Raw genomic sequence first — 21,946 nt, forward strand, 5'->3', positions numbered from 1 at the left:
TCAGCCATCAGCGTAGCGCTGATGACGTCATCACACCGCTGCATCACTATTATGTATGCATATTAATATATGTACTGTAACACCAGACCACTGACTGTACCTTCACCCTGTGTACACCATACCTGTACATCAGAGGGTGCTGCTGCTGGAGAGCTAAGGGTCACCTCTACACTGCAGGTAAGCATGTTAAAAGAGAGCTCACCTCTTGGTGTCCTCACTCTAGGAGCTGCAGTAAAGGATTAAGGTCACTACAGTTCAAGTACTACAACCTTACCTCGTGGAGTCATTACTAGAGAGTGCTTGCATACACAATAACTGGCGACGAGGTTCCGAATTTCCACGCGCAACATGTCCAACCTAAGCAACATCCAACAATCCGCTGATGGGTAAGATTGGGATGCCTTTGTGGAAAGGCTAGAACACTTTTTCATTGTGAATGACCTGACTGGGGACTCTCAGATCTCGCTGGCGAACAAACGCAGAGCCATCCTGCTCAGCAGTTGTGGGCCCACTATCCATGGCCTTATCAGGGACCTGCTAGCGCCAGCAAAGATGACAACCAAGACCAAGCGGAGCTCGTAACTTTGATACAAGAACAACTTGAACCTAAAGAGAGCATCCTCACAGCCAGGCACCAGTTCTACACCCACTGGCGGCCCGACGACCAAGAAATTGCTAAATATGCTACAGACCTGAGAAGATTGGCTGCACCATGTGATTTTGGCTACCACCTCACCAAAGCACTCAGTGTCATCTTCGTTATTGGAATCGGCCATGAGGGCCTCCTCCATAAACTGCTCTCTGCGGACACTACGGTCACCCTGCAGAAGGCAATCAAAGTGAGCCAGGCCTTCATGATTTCGGTCTGTGACTCCAAACGGATGATGACCCATACCCAGGACTCTAACCCGACGAGTACAGTGAACAGAATGGCGACTTTCAGAGGCAAGAATGTTGCCCCGAGTCCCGCAAACCTGAGTCCGCCACATGGGGCCAACCGGCTAGCCCCGTGCTGGCGCTGTGGAGGAAACCACAGGGTCCACCAGTGCCGATACAAAGCCTATACCTGCAAAGGCTGCAACACTAAAGGTCACCTTCAGCGAATGTATAGAAAAAGCTTTACTCGCCGAGTCACTGAATAGTTGGCCAATCACCTGGGCTCCAGTGCTGATGAAGACGATGCTGCTCAGCCCCTGGAAGAAGAGTACGGAATATATACCTGCTCCACTGAGAGTTCCCCATGGAAAATGGAAGTGGAAATCAACAGTGTTCCAGTCTCGATGGAGATCGACACAGGGGCGAGCCAGTCGTTGATGAATCAGACAGCCTTTGAGAAACTCTGGGACAATTCCACCAAACGACCAAAAATGTCCCCAATCCAGGTAAAGCTGCTCACCTACACAAAAGGCACCATCCCTGTCATTGGCAGCGTGGAGGTCCAGGTGTCCCATGGCGGCGCGATATACAAGCTCCCATTGTGGATTGTTGCTGGTGATGGTCCAACGCTGCTGGGTAGAAGATGGATGAAGCAAGTCCAAATTGGTCGGAGCGATGGGGAGCGACGACGGCCTCCGGGCCCTGCCGATCGACATCCCACGCGGCCCCAAACTTGGATCCATCGCAGCACCTGAAAATCCTACCGTCCAGCTCGACTGCGTGACGATGACACAGACTGCACAACTCTGCGGCGAGATGATCTAACCCGAACGACCAGACCTCACCTTCCGGGCCGTGGCAGGACTCCGAAGGAAGAAGGTCGGCGCAGAAGCTGGATTCCTGGCGTCCTTGGCAGAACCTGGGGAGAAAAGGATCACCGCAACTTACCTCGCGGAGAGAGAGAAGATGGCGCCCGCACCACGAGGCGAATCACCTAGAATCAAGATGGCCGCGACCAGACCACGAGGGGCAGCATTGAGGGAGCAACACATGTTACCGAGCGGTGAACCGGATTGGGTTAAAGATTGCAAGGCCCTCTTAAAGGAAACCGGCAACCCAAAACAATTAAAGGAACAGTTCCACTCTGGGCACAGCGATGCCAGTGATATTAAAGATAAAAGTGTAGTAAATGAATGCAGGTATACAAATGTACTGTTAAATGGTGATGCCGGCAAGGCTAATGAGAGAAATGTAATGAATGCTTCAAAAAGTGATGTAAGTAACAAGTTTGTACTGTTGAACAGTGATGCCAGTAATGCTAACGTGATAAGTGTAACCTTGTACAGAGATACCGTTACACTAGAAAGCGTTGTAGGTGCAAAATGTGAAAGTGTAAAGAGATATAACAATGTCGAGTCGACTAGTTGCGATCGGAGCAAATGTGTCATGTATGCTAATGATAGAATGATAAATGATACCAGGTTCTACATGTAGAATGTCAATGCCAAAGGAAACCCCCCGTAGGAAACATCCAGGTCCAACGGGCTACCTGATCATGGAGCCTGCGCTTTCGGGACCAATGTGATGCCCCAGGAAGGGCTCACACACACCCAGTGGGAGCATAACCACTGCAGGGACAGCGGTCAATGGGCAGCACAGCTACTACCTGCCCCAGATCGGCCCTGGCCACCTGGGCCAGCATCGGGAGCAAGAGGCCAGTACCCTCCAGCTTTCCCGGCGGAACCTAGGATGACCAGACCCCCACCACCAATGGAGGACAAGGCGCTCACATCACCCTGTGGCCCTGCCCACCACTAAACGCCGCCACCACCTACCCATTCTACAGTGTATGTACCTTCCCCATAGCACTCGCTCCACCAGTGCGGAATCCCCCAACAGTGACACCCACATGGTCTTTGCATGATGGGGGGAAAATGGATGAGTGCAACCATGAGCACAAGGATCACACCTGGCACCCACACAACCCTCACCACAACCCACTACTGATCACCTCCCCATGTCATGGCAATAAGGACTTGGGAAAGGCTTAGGGGGGAGTGTTGCTATGTATGCATGTTAATATATGTACTGTAACACTAGACCACTTGAGTCTTGTGTGAAACTTGAACTCACAACTTTATGTCTCAGCAGTGAGAATGCTACCAATTAAGTCAAACTGACACTTTGGATAATGAAAGCTGACTGATCAGCATTCCTCACTGCTCAATATTCATAGAATCTTAAGAACATAAGAAATAGGAGCAGGAGTAGGCCATTTGGCTCTTCGAGCCTGCTCAATTCAATAAGATCATGGCTGATCGACCTCAACTCCATTTTCCTGCCCTAACCTCATATCCCTGGATTCCCTTGGTATCCAAAAATCTATCGATCACTATCTTGAATATATTCACTGACTGAGCATCCACAGCCCTCTGGGGTAGAGAATTCAAAGATTTAAAGATTCAAAGATTCAAAGTGGTGCGCAGGGCCACAGGGTGGTGTGTAGAGGACACAGAGATGCTGCAAAGAGATTTAGATAGGTTAAGCGAATGGGCTAAGGTTTGGCAGATGGAATACAATGTCGGAAAATGTGAGGTCAATCCACCTTGGAAAAAAAAAACAGTAAAAGGGAATATTATTTGAATGGGGAGAAATTACAACATGCTGTGGTGCAGAGGGACCTGGGGGTCCTTGTGCATGAAACTCTTTTTGGAGTTCACCTGCAAAAACATAAAACATTAAACCGTGCCACCCGACCTGGGTGACACACCAGACATTTACAAGGCCCTTTTTTCCTTTTTTTGGTTTTTTTTTTGTGTTTTTCATTTTTTTTTGTTTTTTTTTGGGCGCTAAAATCACATTTTTCCAGTGCCCCCTATAAAAGGGAAGGGGACACTAAAAGCACCGGCAATTAAAACAAATTAAACTTTAAAATGTAAAATCAAATTAAAATTTGGTTGCCGGGCGTGATGATGCACTCCAGTCCCTCCGGTGCCCACCTCTCGCGGAAGGCCGCGAGCGTACCGGTGGACACCGCGTGCTCCATCTCCAAGGACACCCTGGACCGGATGTAAGAGCGGAAGAGAGGCAGGCAGTCAGGTTGAACGACCCCCTCGACCGCCCGCTGCCTGGACTGGCTGATGGCACCCTTGGCCGTGCCCAGGAGCAGTCCTACGAGGTGGCCTTCGGACCTACCCGCTCCCCTCCGCACAGGGTGCCCAAAGATCAGGAGAGTGGGACTGAAGTGCAGCCAGAATTTCAGGAGCAGCCCCTTCAAATAATAAAACAGGGGCTGCAACCTTGTGCATTCCATAAAAACATGGAACACGGACTCTTCCAGACCGCAGAAATTGCAGGCGGCCTGGGAGTCCGTGAACCGGCTTAAAAATTTGTTGCACGGCACTGCTCCGTGCACCACCCTCCAGGCCAAGTCCCTCCTTGTGCATGAATCCCAAAAAGTTAGTTTGCAGGTGCAGCAGGTAATCAGGAAGGCGAATGGAATGTTGGCCTTCATTGCGAGAGGGATGGAGTACAAAAGCAAGGAGGTCCTGCTGCAACTGTACTGGGTATTGGTGAGGCCGCACCTGGAACACTGCTTGCAGTTTTGGTCACCTTACATAAGGAAGGATATACTAGCTTTGGAGTGGGTACAGAGACGATTCACTAAGCTGATTCCAGAGATGAGAGGGTTACCTTATGATGCTAGATTGAGCAGTCTGGGTCTTTACTCGTTGGAGTTCAGAAGGATGAGGGGTGATCTTATAGAAACATTTAAAATAATGAAAGGGATAGACAAGATAGAGGCAGAGAGGTTGTTTTCCACTGGTCGGGGAGACTAGAACTAGGGGGCACAGCCTCAAAATACGGGGGAGCCAATTTAAAACCGAGTTGAGAAGGAATTTCTTCTGCCAGAGGATTGTGAATCTGTGGAATTCTCTGCCCAAGGAAGCAGTTGAGGCTAGCTCATTGAATGTATTCAAATCACAGATAGATAGATTTTTAACCAATAAAGGAATTAAGGATTACGGGGAGAAGGCGGGTAAGTGGAGCTGAGTCCATGGCCAGATCAGCCATGATCTTGTTGATTGGCGGAGCAGGCTCGAGGGGCTAGATGGCCTACTCCTGTTCCTAATTCTTATGTTCTTATGTTCAACCCTTTGAGTGAAGAAATTTCTCCTCATCTCAATCCTAAATGGCCAACCCCTTATTTTGAGACTGTGATCCCTAGTTCTAGAATTCGCAGCCAGCGTTCCTCCCAGCATCTACCCTGTCAAGCTCCTTAAGAATTTTATATGTTTCAATGAGATCACTTCTCATTCTTCTAAACTCTCGGTAATATCGGCCTAGTCTATTCAATCTCTCCTCATAGGACTATCCCTTCATTCCAGGAATCAGTCTAGTGAACCTCTGTGGCACTCCCTCCAAACGAAGTATATCCTTCCTTCTATCCTTCTTAAGGTGCGTTGCCCAGAACTGAACACAGTACTCCAGATGTGGTATAGATATAGCATGACTTCTAATCCCTTATATTTCAGTCCTCTAGATATAAAGGCCAGCATTCCATTAGCCTTTTTGATTATTTTTTGTACTTGTCCATGACATTTTAATGATTTGTGAACATGGAACGCTAAATCTTTTTGGACTTCCACTGCTTCTAGCTTTTCATCATTTAGAACGTGTTCGAATCTATCCTTTTGAAGTCCAAAGTGGATGACCTCACACTTGCCTATATTGAAATCTATTTGCCACTTAATCTATTCTTTCGCCCAAATAGAATAATCGTGTGCTAATAGAAAGTGGGGTGATCTAGATGTTTTCTTGAATTTTGCAAATGTGAGGGAAGAAAAACTTGTTTCTTGACAGTTTGTTGTAGTTTCATTATTTTTATTACTTTTGCAGGAAGTTAATGCTTTGGAATGTGAAATTCAGTTACTAAAGAACCTTCGCCATGACAGGATAGTGCAGTATTATGGGTCACTACGAGATACAATGGAAAGAAGGTTATCCATCTTTGTAGAATATATGCCAGGAGTAAGTATTGACCACTTGTTTAATTAATCTATTGTCATGTGTCTGCATTTTCTTTTTAAACCAATTTTCTCCCCATCTCTACAGAAGATGATGATTCTTGCTGGAATATTGTTCCATGGACATTCCCTCCAGTATCTCGTCCAAGCTCCCATCTTTCATGTGAGCGTCTCAACACTAATGTTCAGGAAGTTAGACAATTAAAGGACTGCATTACAACCAAGCCCATACCTATCCTTGCTGATGTTCACACTTGAACAAACAGAAGTCACTAGCAGGCAGAAATCCTGACTGATTATTTCCTCCTCCCCCTTCTTGGCTCAAAGATTGAGGCCCATTGTATGGCATCTACTGCTCTAGCTGAGATCAGCTGATTCAGCACAGATGGGGAATGCATCTGGGACCTTCTTGATCTCTACAGCTCAGTACTAGAACATGCAATGCATTTACCTCAGCTGAGCCATTGGGGAAATGTTCATTTTCCACTCCCCCACCCCCCGCCCCCCTGCTATTTTGTAAGGCATGATCCTCTGGTTGAGTTAGCTGATTTCTCTTAGAGTGTTGAGTTAATTATATCACCCTAGGCTGATAGGCGATTGTAATATCAGTCAGCATTCCCACTCCTCATTGCTAGCCAGGAACCTATGGTATGATGTGTGAGTGAAGGCCATCAGATTGAGGACAAGTTCAAGCTTGGCTGTTTCCCTCTCTGCTATCGAACAGTTCGCTGGCACAAGCATGAGGTTTGACCATGTGGGCTACCTGTAGCTATGGTTGTGGAATTACAGTAATGGTAAAGTTGCTGATTTTACAGGGTAAAAAGCAATCATTTTGGTTTTCAGATGTCGATGATACAACATGGTTAAATAAAGCCCTGGTGGGAACATTAAGAAAATACAGGGAGAAAGGGTAAATAAGACCCTGGAAAATAATAGAGAAAGGATTTGAATTTAAACTTTCCCAGTGGTATTGATCTCTGGTCTCTGCTGAGTTAGCTGATCTCAGCCAGGGTGGTAGTGTAAAGCCCCACTGTGGGATTCAGCCTCCTTAGGGATAGGAAATATCATCTAGGATCTTCTCTCCTGTTTACTGACCCATGACACAATGCTGAAAAGTTCATCAGCTTGCATATCAGGTGAGGACTGGATTGGTCAAATAGCCTTTCATCACTCAAGTTACTACATCAGTGCCAACACATGATTTACCATCTTCACCCGAGGGGAGGGAAAGTCACTGGAGATGAGAGGGAGGTGGAGAAAGAGTGGTTTACAACAACAACAACTTGCATTTATATAGCACCTTTAACATTGTAAAACATCACAAGACGCTTCACAGGAGCGTAATCAGACACATTGACACCAAGCCAAAGAAGGAGCTATTAAGACAGGTGACCAAATAGTTGGTCAGAGAGGTAGGTTTTAAGCAGTATCAAAGGAGGAAAGAGGTTTGGGGAGGTAATTCCAGAGCTTAGGGCCTAGACAGCTGAAAGCTCATTCACCAATAGTGGGGCAGAGGAAGTGGGAGAGTGTACAAGATGTCAGAGTTGGAGGAATGCAGAGTTCTCGGAGGGATGGAGGAGATAACAGAGATAGAGATTGGCGAAAGCATGAAGGGACAAGGATGAAAATTTTAAAATCGATTCGTTGCTGGACTGGGAGCCAGTATAGGTCAGTGAGCACAGGGGTGATGGGTGAATGAGATTTTATGCGAGTTAGGATATGGGCAGCAGAGTTTTGGACGAGCTCAAGTTTATGGAGGATGGAGCATGGGAGGCCGATCAGGAGAGCTTTGGAATAGTTGAGTCTGGGGCTAATAAAAGCATGGTTGAGAGTTTCAGAAGCAGATGGGCTGAATATAACAGAATATCAACTAATACACACTGTTACATTTTCTGTTCCAACATATGCAAATTGGCTGACTGTTCAATTGCATCAGTGAAATTGTCATGTGCTGTGTTAGTTATGATGGACAATATACACTTGATATTCAGTAAAATGTGTTCAGTGAGGTATGATGTGTATCCATGCAGTGGTCAGGAGGACCGTGGCAGTGCACTCAGATATTTTGTGTTGAGTTGTGTTGTTCACCATGCTACTTGTGAGGAGTTCCTGGTATCTGATATTTGCTGACTGGATGCTCAAACCTGCGTTTGTCAGGTTTCTAATAATTAACTCGAGACTGTCTCTGGGGAGAGGCAAGCAGGGACATTATGGGGTTGAGGTGGCTTCAAGGTGACCTGCTTGGTCATGGAGATTCGAGCCGAGTTCATCCATTATTGCTCTTGGTAATCCAATACCAGGGCGAGACATATCTGCAGTTCACCATACACTGCTGCTGATTAACTAATCTGTGAGACATCAATGAGGCTTGGAGGGGTGCAATTGTCATTGAAAGCTGGGATTCTCCTCAATCAGCACCAGATAGCCTCACAAGGCACTGCCCTAATGGTAAGATGTTTCCAGCTAGACAAGTAGAGGAAGCTTAGCATCGCTCTGTACTGGTAAACTATGAGATTTCAGCCAATTAAACTCCAGTAATACATACACTTAGGGATCCCCAATCCTTGGCTATTGGCAACTTGCACCTAAGCTCTCTGGAGATAGGTAAGGGGTGCACAGGTTTTATAAGATATGGGTTCATGTTGAGAAAACAGAAACTGTACCTAAGTAGGTTTCTCAGTACCTGAGTTTGGAGACTCTTGGTGTATAATTGTTTCTGCACATGTCAGACACCCGGCTGATCCCACCTCCAAAATAAAATTATGTTTCTGTTGCACTTTTACTGATTTGTTATCTCGCTGTGCAACAATAAAGGTTACATATCTGTAAAGGTCAGGAAACCAGGGAAGACTTTGTTGATGTCACCAGTGTTAGAATTTGGATTATTCGATATATACCTCGGGTTAGGGAGGTGTGTCACACAAAGTAGTTACCTTTTGCTGTTTTTCCCTCCAACCCCCGCTCTCCTTTCTTGAAGACTGAGGTATTGCACCTGTAGCCTGTCAATACCATGCTCAAGAGACCATTTTTCATGTATGTGTCAAGGCACTGAGTGTCAGCAGGCTATTCAAAGACAAGCAGCATCACAGCCATGTACACATTGCCGATGATCACTGGCTACCAGTCAGCAATGGGAAACCCTGACTGAATTTTTGGTTTGCTCTTCACTAGTGCAAGGTGTGTTTAAGCCATCTGTACTGTCCTGAATGAGATCAGTAAACTCAGCAGAGACCAGGGATTACACCTGCACCTTTTTGATTTCTGCAGCTTACCAAACCTGGCATTGCATTAATCTACTAAACCATTGGAAGAACGATGTGACTAATTTTTTCATTTTAATTAACTTTGTTTCAATCAGGGCTCTGTCAAGGACCAATTGAAGGCTTATGGAGCGCTCACTGAGAATGTGACCCGGAAGTACACCAGACAGATCCTCGAAGGGGTTTCCTATCTTCACAGCAATATGATTGTACACAGAGATATAAAAGGTATGCTGCCGCTGCCTTTTCCCTTTCATGCAGTAGGTGTTTCACATTAGTAGACTACAACCACGAATAAATCCGACGTTTTCATTGTCTGTACTAGGGGTCACAGTCTCAGGATAAGGGACTGAGATGAGGAGAAATTTCTTCACTCAAAGGGTTGTGAATCTTTGGCATTCTCTACCCCAGAGGGCTGTAGATGCTCAGTCATTGATTGATAGATTTATGGATATTAAGGGAATCAAGGTATATGGAGATAGTGCAGGAAGATGAGATGATGAGATTGAAGTAGAAGATCAGCCGTGAGCTTATTGAATGGCGGAGCAGGCTCGAGGTGCCAAATCGCCTACGCCAGCTCCTATTTCTAATGTTCTTATATTCTTATATTGCTTTGGTGAATGTAAAAAACCCGACTTTTCTCATTCTGGGCAAGCTGACAAGAATGATAAAAACGTGTTTCTCTGCCACTACTGGATCCATTGGCTCTATTTCTGGTCCACTAGAGGTACAGCAGCATTTAATTGCATCTGACAGCAAGGTATCAGTAATGTTGAAGCTGCCTGATTAAAATGAATTGAATCTCTAGCACCTTCATTATGCTGCTTTTGCATGCAGAAAAATGTTGCCCTATTTCATTGATGAATGGTGCCAGGGGGTACGGTAGCATAGTGGTTATGTTACTGGACTAGTAATCTGGAATACAAAAGCAAAATACTACGGATGCTGGAATCTGAAATTAAAAACAGAAAATGCTGGAAATCTCAGCGGGTCAGGCAGCATCTGTGGAGAGAAACAGAGTTAACGTTTCAGGTCGTCAGAACCGAATATATATTATATTACTAATCTGGAGGTCTGGACTAATGATCTGAACCTGTGGAATTTAAATTGGAATCAAAAGCTAGTGTCAGTAATGGTGACCATGAAACTACCGGATTGTTGTAAAAACCCAACTGGTTCACTAATGTCCTTTTAGGGAAGGAAATCTATCGTCCTTACCCAGTTTGGCCTACATATGACTCCAGACCCACAGCAATGTGGTTGACTCTTAATTACCCCTCTGAAATGGCCTAGCAAGCCACTCAGTTGTTCAAGGACAATTAGGGATGGGCAATTAATGCTGGACTTGCCAGCGATGCCCATATCCTGTGAACGAATAAAGAAAAAGGTGAGGGTTTGCTATGATAGTGTCGTAGTCATGGTAGTGTCGTGGTTATGGTACTGGATTAGCAACCCAGAAGTTCTGAATTCAAAGTGTGAATTTAATGTGCATGCAGAGTTCTGTGCGAGTTGAAGCACTTGCAAATGTTGGCAAGAATAATGGTGAAGAAATCAAGCCATAAGGTGGAGGAGAGGACGAGAGTTTAGTGGTGGACAGGGGGAGAAGGTTAGATAGACAATGTCCCCAAGGTGGAGATGTGCAATTGACTGGATGTATGATTTGAAGTTCAAAGCAGGGTAAAGCTGGAGGCTGAGAATTCACTCTGAGTGAGAAACCAGAATTGGAGACGGGATTGGCACCTCAGCTGCAAAGTTTCTGGTGGAAACGTACAGCCGTGGCTCAGTGGTCGCACTCTTGCCTCCGAGTCAGAAGGTTTTCAAGTTCCACCGCAGAGACTTGAGTATGAAATCTAGGCGATACGCAGTACTGAAGGAGTGTTGCAGGTGCTATCTTTTGGATCAGTTGTAAATCCCACCTACATCTACCCTCTCAGGCGGACGTAAAAGATTCCATGCCACTATTCGAAGAAGAGCAGAGGAGTTCTCCCCAGTGTCCTGGTGAATGTTTATCACTCAACCAACATCGTTAAATAAACAGATTATCTGGTCATTATCACATTGCTGTTTGTAGGAGCTTGCTCTCTGCAATTTGGCTACCGCCTTTCCGTCATTACACTAGTGAATACACTTCAAAAATATTTCATTTTTTGTGAAGTGCTTTGCGAGATCCTGAGGTTGTGAAAGGCGCTATATAAATCAAAGTTCCTTCTTTCTTTCCTCATTCACTGATAGGTAATATCACATGTGGGTCTTTTCACTATTTTTGTAGATTTTTTTGATTTGAATATAACTTCTGCAGTAGTGATTAAACTTTGCAAACTCCTTGTAATAAATAGTTTAAAACTCTGTTAAACTAATTGTAATCCTTGTAATTCATGTTGCAATTATTGTTTCTTTTATCAGCTACAGGCATTATGTACCCTAAGTCACACTCTTCAGATGTTCCAGTTGGACTGTCTTCAAAGATTGCAATTAAACTCAATAACTCAATTGATTAGAACAGTCCACCTTAATGAATATCAGTGAAACAGTTACCCGGGCTTCATTGAATTTAAGCAACTGTGAGAAGGTGATGGTGACATTCTCCTTGATCTGCTGCAGTCTGTGGTGAAAGTGAGCAGTTTGCTCGGCCACTTCAAAGGACAGTTAAGAGTCAACCACATTTTCACTCCTTATGTATCACGCCAGAATTAAAGAAGCCAATGTTTTAAAATGCTTCTTACAACAATTTGCATTTGTATGGCACCTTTAACATAGAAAAACATCAAAGTGGCTTAATCAAAACTCAACATACTTATTCTATTCTATTCAAAATCTCACAAGTAGATTTGGCTACTTGCCTACAAGTGAGTCATTATTTAAAAAAAAACTCCATTATCTCAAGCTGATTGATAGAAAGTTTTTCGTTCTGTTATGTGCTCGGTACTGTGTCTTGCACTCAAAACTCATATACTTATAAGTCACTTTCATCAGGATGCACTGATTTAAAATGATAAAATGCATACACTGGGATATTCCTGTGCCAAACACTCACTCTCAGATCATCATCCGGCCGATTTCAGTTGTGCTCCACCCTGTTTATAAGGTGACATCGCCCTTGCTGATAACTTCTCTATAGCACAAAGTTGGATCAAGTTATGAGGAAATCATTCTACTTTTCCATTCTACAGGAATGCTTGCTATTGGGAAGGGCTGGGAAAAGGAAGGGGGAAAAAAATCTTGGTTGTAAAGCAATGACCTGGGTCCTTGCTCTTTAAAGTTTTAGATTGTTTGCCAGTTTAAAATTCCTATTTTTTTTTTAATTGGAAAAAGCTTATTGGCATGACAACTAAGATGAAAGATGGACAGAGCAATTAATGGCTGGGCAGGACAATGAAAAAGAGAGGAAGACTGGGAAAAATATACAATTGTTATTGGATGGGTGGGGTTTTTGTAATGAGGGCTCAATTGGCAAGGCCAAGTGGCAGGCTCGCTGATATTGAATGTTATGACCTATGTATATCTAAAGGTCAGTCCTAATCAGTTACTCATTGCGAGGACCTGGCTCATATTGTGCCTACTGTCGCGTGCTCACTTGGCGGAGGGGAAGACCAGTCCTTAAGAGGTGTCCTTGCCAATGATTTCATCCTTTTGGATCACTTGTTCAGGCTGACCTAGATTATATGTAAAATTGGTGTCCTGCTCTACCCAGAACTGAACTTCAAGCCCCAGATCTTATCCATGATCAAGACAACTTACTTCCTTACGTCTTCACCAGTGAAATACTCAGCCATGCTTTAGTTGTATCTGGACTCAATTATTCCAATGCTGTCCTTGCTAGTCTCGTATTCATCACCCTCCATAAACTCTCAACTTGTTGAAAACTCAACCTCTTCCGTGCCCAAAATATACTGTCCTTAAATGTTAACTGATCTACATTGACTCCTGCTGCCCTACATATTACATTCAAAATACTTTTGTTGCAGTCTTCAAATCCCTTCATGGTCTCGCCTTGCCATATCTTTGCTACCTCCTCCAACTTTATTTTTTCCCCTGCAGACTTCGGTCGTCTGATTATGGCTTTTTGAGCATTGCTCACTTTCATCTCAGTATTGGTACCGGAGCCTTCAGCCACACCACCTCTACTCTGGAAATCACTTCCTAAACCTTTCCACCACTTCACTTTTTTTCTTAAAAAACTGAATGACTGATCATCTGTCTCATTGGTGTTTATGGAATATTTTTTCGTGTGCAATTTGGCTTTTGCATTTTTCTACATTTTAAAGTAATGGAAAGATAATTTTAATTGATACATTTACAAGACTTCAGCAGAACAGGAAGAGCTGTGGGGAAATAAGGACATCAAAAAGATGCTGTGCCACTTGGTTACAAGCTTCATCTGCTACATGCAACTTCTCCTTGCATTTTATTCAGTTACTTATTTTGCCTCATACAATCTTTAGAAAGTCTCAGACTGATTCCCCGTCCCCCAGACCCTTTAAATAGCTGCAGCCCGTTAAAGTTTGGTAGTGGCAATAACAACAGTTTGTATTTTCATAGCATCTTTGCCATAAAAAAAATCCCAAGGTACTTCACAAATGGGAAAACATAAGAGACACTGTGCCATGGAGAGATGGATTAGTGCAAAAGTTTAATCAAAAAGGTTTTCGAAATAATGTTTATACAACCTTTCACATGATGTCCTAAAGTGGTTCACAGTCAATGAATTACTTTTGAAGTGCAATTATTATTATTATGTAGGCAAATGCAGCAGCTAATTTGTGCACAGCAATGTTCCACAAACAGTAACTGACCAAGTTTTCAGCTAATGCAGGATTGTGCACAGAAAGAAAGGCCAGCAGCTCTTTACAAAGGTCAAAAACTCTTTCTCGGTCTCTGGCGTGAGATAATCAATGTACTCCAGTATGAAACAATAATGTTTCATGTCCTACACCAATTTCTGAACACAGCTTTGCAAACAGACGTGAATTCACAGGTCTGGACTTCACAAAATTCCCAGCTGTCGCAGCTGCATTTAACACAGTATGTAATTTGGGTTCCATTCTTTTTGAAGCGAGGGCTTGGCGATGCAACATATATATTACCTGTGGGTTTACGGCCCTTATTCTTGCAACAACACCACTCCTATTTCCAGTCACAGTGGCCGCACCGTTTTAGCAAACAGTTCTCCCACTTAAGCGATTCTGATTCCCTAAAATTATCCAATAACTTGGATATTTCCTCACCCGTTGTTTGTTCTGGTAATGCCTGACAAAAAAGAAAATCTTGTAAAATTTCTCCCAGCCAAACATAGCGAAAGTAAACTAATAATTGTGCTGCACTACCAACAGCAGTTATTTCATTGAGCCGAATTGCAAACTGCTCACATTCATGACGCCTTTCTGTCAATTGACATTTTAAATATGTTGGAAGTTCCTTGATTCTTCTACTAACTCTGTCATTTGAAAATGATATGGCCTTCAACTTTTTTGATGCATCTTCACTCACCATCACTTTGCACATTTCTACAGCAGCTCCTCTCTGATATTATGGGCTTTCTTGCTTTTAGCAATCCGAAACACTGTTGAGAAGTATGCCTTCAGGGCCTTTTCCAGAACCGATGTTGTATTTGTCATTTGAGTTTTCTGACGACTGTATTCTTTTTTTCGTTCAAAGAAGTCTTTTGATTTATCTTTATAGTCCGAGTGCTTTGTTGTGAGGTGTCACTTTAGTTTTGCAGGTTTCATTGCTTTGTTGGCTAAATTTGCAAGCACACAACACATCGGGGCTGTCCATCACTGAGCTCCATAAATCCAAATTCTGTATAACTCTCCTCATACTTTCTGTTCTTCGTTTGTTTCTTGCTATTGGATTCAGCCATGTCCAAGGTTTCAGCTGAAGTACTTGCAATGAGGTCATTTCAAAAAGTTTTCCATTTTCAAGTAATTTACTCACAAACTATCATCGATCAGCTTTTTTTAATGGTGACGGCATCTGACCGTCGCACTCAACTCCTGCCTCCTGGCTCACACCAAGCCTGCCTCTGGCCGCTGCTCATTTGTTTTCTCTTGACAAAGGCACTCCCCTGACCACAGCAACCTGGGCAGGTGCCCACCCCATAAGACGCATAAGTGAAAGTAACACTTGCACATTATTTTGCGGACCCCTAGTGACCCCCCATTTGAGAGCAACTGCTATAGATGACATGTTAAACTGAGACGCCGTCTGCCAACTCAAGTGGCTGAGATGAATGTTCCAGATCATCACAGTCTCTATTTTATATAGAGCAGGTGTTCTGCTCAACATTATCCCCTCAACCAAAACCACCAAAACAAATTCACATCAGTGTTGTCTGTAGGGCTGACTCACTCAACAACAACAACAACAACAATGCATTTATATAGCAATATTAATGTATAAAACGTCCCAAGGTGCTGCACAGGAGCATAATCGAACAAAATCTGAAGCTGAGCTTCAAAAGGACAGGTAACCAAATACTTGGTCAAAGAGTTAAGACCTTTCAAGGAACATCTTAAAAGAGGAGAGAGAGGTAAATAAGCAGAGATGTTTAAGAAGGGAATTCCAGAGCTTAGGGCCTGGGCAGCTGAAGGCATGGCCACTAATGGTGGAACAATTTAATTTGGGGATGCTCAAGAGGCCAGAATTGGAGCAGCGCAGAGATCTCGGTTGAAGGCTGGAGGAGGTTACAGAGATGGGGAGGGGCGAAGATATGGAGGGATTTGAAAACAAGGATGAGAATCTTAAAATCCAAGCATTGTTAGACTGGGAGCAAATGTTGGTTCCTGTGCAATGTTAGCAAAGAGTCTAAATTGCCCCTTTCTGTAAGAGGGGCCACCATTTTGTAAATTGCCCCGCGGGAGTGGATTGGCCACCGATCGGTGCCGGTGACAGCTTTTCCCGGCAGGAACCTTCTTGTGGCTGGGCGGCGCATCCGCCCTTAAAGGGAAGGGTGGACTGCCGCGGCCACTATTTTATATTAATTATTGGCTGACTGCTAGGTCGGCCTGATAATGGCAGTCACGGGTTCGGCCGGGCCACCAACAGGCAGCCTAGCACCCCCTCTTGGGTGCCAGGCCGCTGGCCCAGCCGAAACCCTCCCTGGTGGCCCAGTGTTTGCCACTAAATTGGCTGTAGAGTTTGCAGTGGCCCTCCCTTTTAACTGAAAGGGAAGGGCGCTGTGACGCCTCAGCGCGACGCAGCTTGTCTGCATCACGCTGACATCAGCATGGCGCTGATGACTCTGAGCGATGGCCACTCCGACCCACCCGCACTTCTGCCCCAGTGATGACACCACTTCCACCCCACTTCAAAAAAAACCAAAGGCCTGAATATCTCCTGATTGTCCGCCCCATGCATTGGGGCAGACGGAACCCTTACAAATTAGTAGGTGCGCCCCGTTTCGGCCAGAGTGCAATTTCAGCCCCTAGCCCTTCATAAGAGGGAAAAAAGTGTCCCTTGCCACTAACTAGGCTATGACTGCTCCAGATGTATCACCTAATTCAGCAACAACTAACATTTATTTAATGCCTTTAACATAGAAAAGACATCCCAGGGCTGTAATCAGACAAAAATGGATGCCGAGATAAAGAAGAGGGGGGACCAAAATCTTGGTCAGAGGTGGGTTTTTAGGAGGGTCTTAAAGAACTAGAGGGTGGTGAAAAGGCGGAGGAATTTAACGAGGGAATTCCAGAGCGTAGGACTTAGAAGGCTGAAGGTATGGCCGCCAATGGTGGGATGAAGGGAATGAGGGATGCAGAGGAAACCAGATTCAAAGGAATGGCGAGTTTGGGAGTGGAGGAAATTGTAGGGCTGGAGGAGATTACAGAGATAGGCAAATCGGAAAAATCCATTGGTTTCAAATAATTGTAGCTAATGGCTTCCTTTCTACTGTCCTATTGAGACAATGAACAGATTTAAACATGAGGGTCAAACTAAAACTTTCCTGTTCTGATTGACTCAGTTCCATGCTAATCAATAATTTCATGTCCCATTATCCAAGTCCTGTTTGAGGATCCGGTGAGACCATTTATCATTTTTGTACCAAACATGCAGTTTCTAGATATTTTTTGAGCTTCCTCATTCTTGATCAGGGCAGATCATTTTTCTTCTGGCTAACCTTGTTGCTTTTTACACAGTAAGTTTTTCCCCACACGAATCCTTTGCCATTAGCTGCAATTATCTGAAACCAATGGATTTTTCCAGTTCGCCAACGTTGGTTGCCATGCAGGAGTGTGGCTCAGGAAGTGGTTTATATGCCCTCAGATCTCAGTTCCAGTGTTTTTTAGCATTAAAATTCAGAAAAGCATTCAGCAGCTCATTTATAATATTGTGACATTCCTCAGTGCAAAAGATTTTGGAGAGTTTAACGGATGCATCCAAGTTGTAGGGAGAAAGGCAAAGATCAGAGAGCATTTGAGTATCATTAATGGAGTGTCATGTCAATGGAGGACAATGTTTTTCATGTTGTGAATTTTAAGTTGCCCATAATTTGATGATTATTGCACAATCATGCTCTAACTTTTGTCGCTGTGTTTAGTGCATGCACCAGTCACAGTTTGCGTGCTGTATCAGGAAGTTCCATTTACCACAGACTAGCCACAAACTCATAAACCCTGATGCTTATCGAAGAACACAGATTCCCTCCTTGCAGGAAACCAGTTGAGGTTTCACCAGAGCAGCTGGGAGTGCCAGGTAGCTTTTTGAAGTTCAACAATGAAAGCACAATTTGGGGGAAAACTTCGCCATCACGTAGAAGCCAAGTTTAAAAAAAAATTAGATTTATAACTGTGAGTTTATAGAAGAATTCAGCAGAAAACATAATGGGCCAAAAATTGCAGTTGGGGGCTTCCCCTGGGCGGATGCCTCCGACCACAAAAATATTTACGAATATACCTGGTGGTACCAGAAGAAACAAACACTTGTGCTACGAGGCCACCGTGCGCAGCCTAGCACAGAGGCCCACATATTCCAGGAGTGTATGTGCAGCCTGAAGTCAGGTGGGCCAGACCAACCAATGAAGATGGTGTATTCCCATTCACAGTAATGATGAGTTCTGTTTGTACGGAGATCACCATTTCTATGCATGGTGATACCTCCAAAAACACACACACATTTTAAATAAATAAGAAAAACATTACATATATTTAAAATTAATTGAAATTGAATTTAATTAAATGTTTTAGACAAACGTTTATTTTTTTGAATTTTTTTAATGCTTTAATAGGGGTATAAATAAATGTACCTTAATGGACAGGGTTTTTAACACAAAAATTATTGATTTTATTTTTCTATCTTTTAAAACTCTTACACTGGTAAAAGCAAGCCTTACGCTTGCATTTGTGAGGCATAAGAGTTTGAAGGACATTTGCTGGGCAAGAGTTGGGCAAATAGCCCAAATCTCTGCCCATGAAGGCCCTTCTCTCGGAGATGCATTGTAACTGTTGAAATAAATTTTGACACTTCGCAAGTGTTAGGTAGGGAATTCCAGGATTTTGACCCAGCGATAATGAACCGGCACTTGTGGGGCCTCTGTGGATGCAGATATCGCCCGTAGAGACCGTGATTTTTGACCCAATAAGTGAAATGGAATGCACCTTACAGGTCATCCTAAGAGTATCCCAGATTATCTGCTAATGGAGGGTGAAACCTTGGAAAAAAATGTTGAAAGGTCAACAGTGAAAATCCACACGTGGACCGTGCTGACACTAGCCAGTCCCCAATGGCCACATTAACAGTTAGTAGTATATATAACTGCTTACCGGTCCTACAGCTCGATATTCAAAGCTTGATACCATCCAGGACAATGCAGTCCTCTTGATTGGCATCCCTTAGACCACCTTAAACATAGAAACATAGAAAATAGGTGCAGGAGAAGGCCATTCGGCCAGTCGAGCCTGCACCACCATTCAATATGATCATGGCTGATCATGCAACTTCAGTACCCCACTCTGGCCTTCTCTCCATACCCCTGATCCCTTTAGCCTAAGGGCCACATCTAACTCCCTTTTGAATATATCCAATGAACTGGACTCAACAACTTTCTGTGGTAGAGAATTCCACAGGCTCACAATTCTCTGGGTGAAAAAGTTTCTCCTCATCTCGGTCCTAGATGGCTTACCTATATCCACTACCGGCGCACTGTGGCTGCAGTGTGTATTATCTACAGGATGCAATGCAGCAACTCGCCAAGGCTTTTTCGACAACACTTTCCAAGACCTCCATACCAAGAAGGATAATGGCAGCAAATGCATAGGAACATCATCACCTCCAAGTTCCACTCCATCCTGACGTGGATATATACCACTGTTCCTTCATCATCGCTGGGTCAAAATCCTGGAATTCCCTACCTAATAGCACTGCGTGTACCTTCACCACACGGATTGCAGCAGTTCAAGAAGAAAACTCACCACCATCTTTTCAAAGGCTAATGCAGGGAATGAGAAATAAATACTGGCATTGCCACTGACGCACACATGCTGAGAATAGTTTTTTTTTAAATACACGTTGGCAGGTTTACTTGAGTACGACTCTAGTTGATTAGGACAAATATTATCGAGAAATATTATCACCAAATATTGCTGCTGTAATTTGTTTTAAGTGAACTTTGAAGCGATTTACTTCATATGGTCATTTTCTCATCACAGGTGCCAACATTTTGAGAGACTCTGCAGGGAATGTCAAACTCGGAGATTTTGGGGCCAGCAAACGTTTGCAAACTATTTGTATGTCGGGAACGGGGATTAAATCAGTAACCGGAACACCTTACTGGATGAGCCCTGAGGTTATCAGTGGAGAAGGATACGGCAGGAAAGCTGATGTCTGGTAAGCATTATGCTGGAGGAAATACAAAGGGAAGAATAATTGGGGGTTGTGATTTTTTTTGTTAAAATAGTTCTTGTGCTTATGAAGAGAACTGCCTACGTTGATCCAGGAAAATTGTTAATTATGGTGAAGAGTTGAATGTCAAGTGACTCCAGTTTAAAGATTAAGAAATTAGGAATAAGAAGACTTAAGTGGAAATTAGTGAAAAGTAAATTCAGAAGAAGCATTTGGAAAACTTCTTTACTCAACTGTGGAGACTAGAGAAGCTTATAGCAGAGAAGGCTAAAGGGAAATTTAAAAGAGGTCTTCAAAATTCCGAGGTTTTGATATAGTAAATAAAGAGAAATTGTTTCCACTGACGGGAGAGTCGGTAACCAGAGGACACAGATTTAATAGACTTTCAGCACATCATTGCCCATTTAGCGCCCATATAAGAGCTGAGATGCAGGCTATCGCCCATATTTGCTAAAAAATGGAAACTAGCGCTCGATTATAGCCCATTTAGCGCCGGGCCAACTTTCGGCACACATAAACGTGCTGCATCCCCGGCCTAATCCTAATTTTAAAGAAAATGTGACGTCATCCGCGTGCAAGGCCAAGAATAGTGCTGAAAATGGAAACTTGCGCCTGATTATCGCCCAGATTATCGCCGACTACTACTTTTGCCATTTTGCCTGCAATTCGCCGAAATGATCGCTGGCTGAAAAAGTCGCTGAAGAAAAGCTTCACTCACGTGGCCTTAACTCGGCAGTACTCGGCAGTACTCGGCACTACTCGGCAGTACTCGGCAGTACTCGGCACTACTCGGCAGTACTCGGCACTACTCGGCAGTACTCGGCACTACTCGGCACTATGGACGCCATTTTCTAACTCGGAGGATCTGTACTAAAAGGCTACTTCATGTGCTTGTGAGGGGAATCAATTTATGAGTGATTTTAAGGGCCTTTTTGATCCTTGCCAATCATCTAATCATATTTGTATCTGTTGAGGACAAATTAAGGGCATTTATAGCGATTTATCGCGATGGAGCCTGTAATTCTGTCCCGCCTGTGACAGAAACTGTGGTTCTCGTGTTGGACTGTACAGCCACCTAAGAACTCATGCTAAGAGTGGAAGCAAGTCTTCCTCGATCCCGAGGGACTGCCTATGATGTAATTTCTCAATCAATATTGATCACTAATCACATGCTGCAGAATAGAGATGGGAGAAGGTATATTAAAGAGCATTATGTGCCCAATCAAAGAGATGGCAGACTGCTGCGGAGGAGGAGATGTTCCACCCAACGCATTACAGGGATAAGCGATCATACCTGAACTTCTCCGATAACACATGCGTTAGGAGGCTACGCTTCCAAAAGGAGCTCATCAGTGAGATATGCCAGTTAATTAAGGGAGATCTGCAGCCTACCAGCACCATCAGGACCGCACTGCCCATTGAGGTTAAGGTTACTGCGGCACTTTTCTTCTACGCATCGGGCTCCTTTCAGGCCTTAGCTGGTGACATTTGTGATATCTCTCAGCACGCCACACATTGCTGCATTCGACAGGTGACTGAAGCCCTTTACGCATGCAGGATGGACTTTATAAGCTTCCCTATGACCAAGAAGGCAGAGACTGAGGGCTTTGGGTTTCTCGGGAATAGCAAACTTCCCTAAGGTGCAGGGAGCAATAGACTGTATGTACGCACATTGCCCTGCAGGATGCAGAGGTGTTTTGCAACCGAAAGGGATTCCACTCCCTTAATGTGCAGCTCATTGTTGACCACAAGCAAATAATCATGGCAGTAAATGCAAATTTTCCAGGTAGCATCCATAATGTGCACATCTTGCGTGAGAGCACTGTCTCTGACCTGTTTAAGAGTGAGCCACAAAGTCACGGTTGGATGCTGGGGGATAAAGGATATGGCCTTGCCAGCTGGCTCATGACACTCTGCGTAAGCCCCAGACGGAAGCCGAGAAGCACC

The 21,946-nt window shown here is 44.2% G+C and overlaps 1 protein-coding gene across 2 annotated transcripts in view; it reads left to right on the forward strand.

Moving 5' to 3' along the window:
* The window catches only part of map3k22 (mitogen-activated protein kinase kinase kinase 22), a 168,469-nt gene that overhangs the window by 133,903 nt on the left and 12,620 nt on the right, over positions 1 to 21,946 (forward strand). For both annotated transcript variants that reach the window (XM_070876618.1, XM_070876628.1), the window contains 3 exons: positions 5,776 to 5,907; positions 9,262 to 9,391; positions 19,807 to 19,984. In XM_070876618.1, coding sequence (XP_070732719.1) covers positions 5,776 to 5,907; positions 9,262 to 9,391; positions 19,807 to 19,984 — 440 coding nt within the window. The remainder of the gene's footprint in view (positions 1 to 5,775; positions 5,908 to 9,261; positions 9,392 to 19,806; positions 19,985 to 21,946) is intronic.

Source organism: Pristiophorus japonicus, chromosome 1 (genome assembly GCF_044704955.1).
Source record: "Pristiophorus japonicus isolate sPriJap1 chromosome 1, sPriJap1.hap1, whole genome shotgun sequence".
Taxonomy (NCBI): Eukaryota; Metazoa; Chordata; class Chondrichthyes; family Pristiophoridae; genus Pristiophorus; species Pristiophorus japonicus.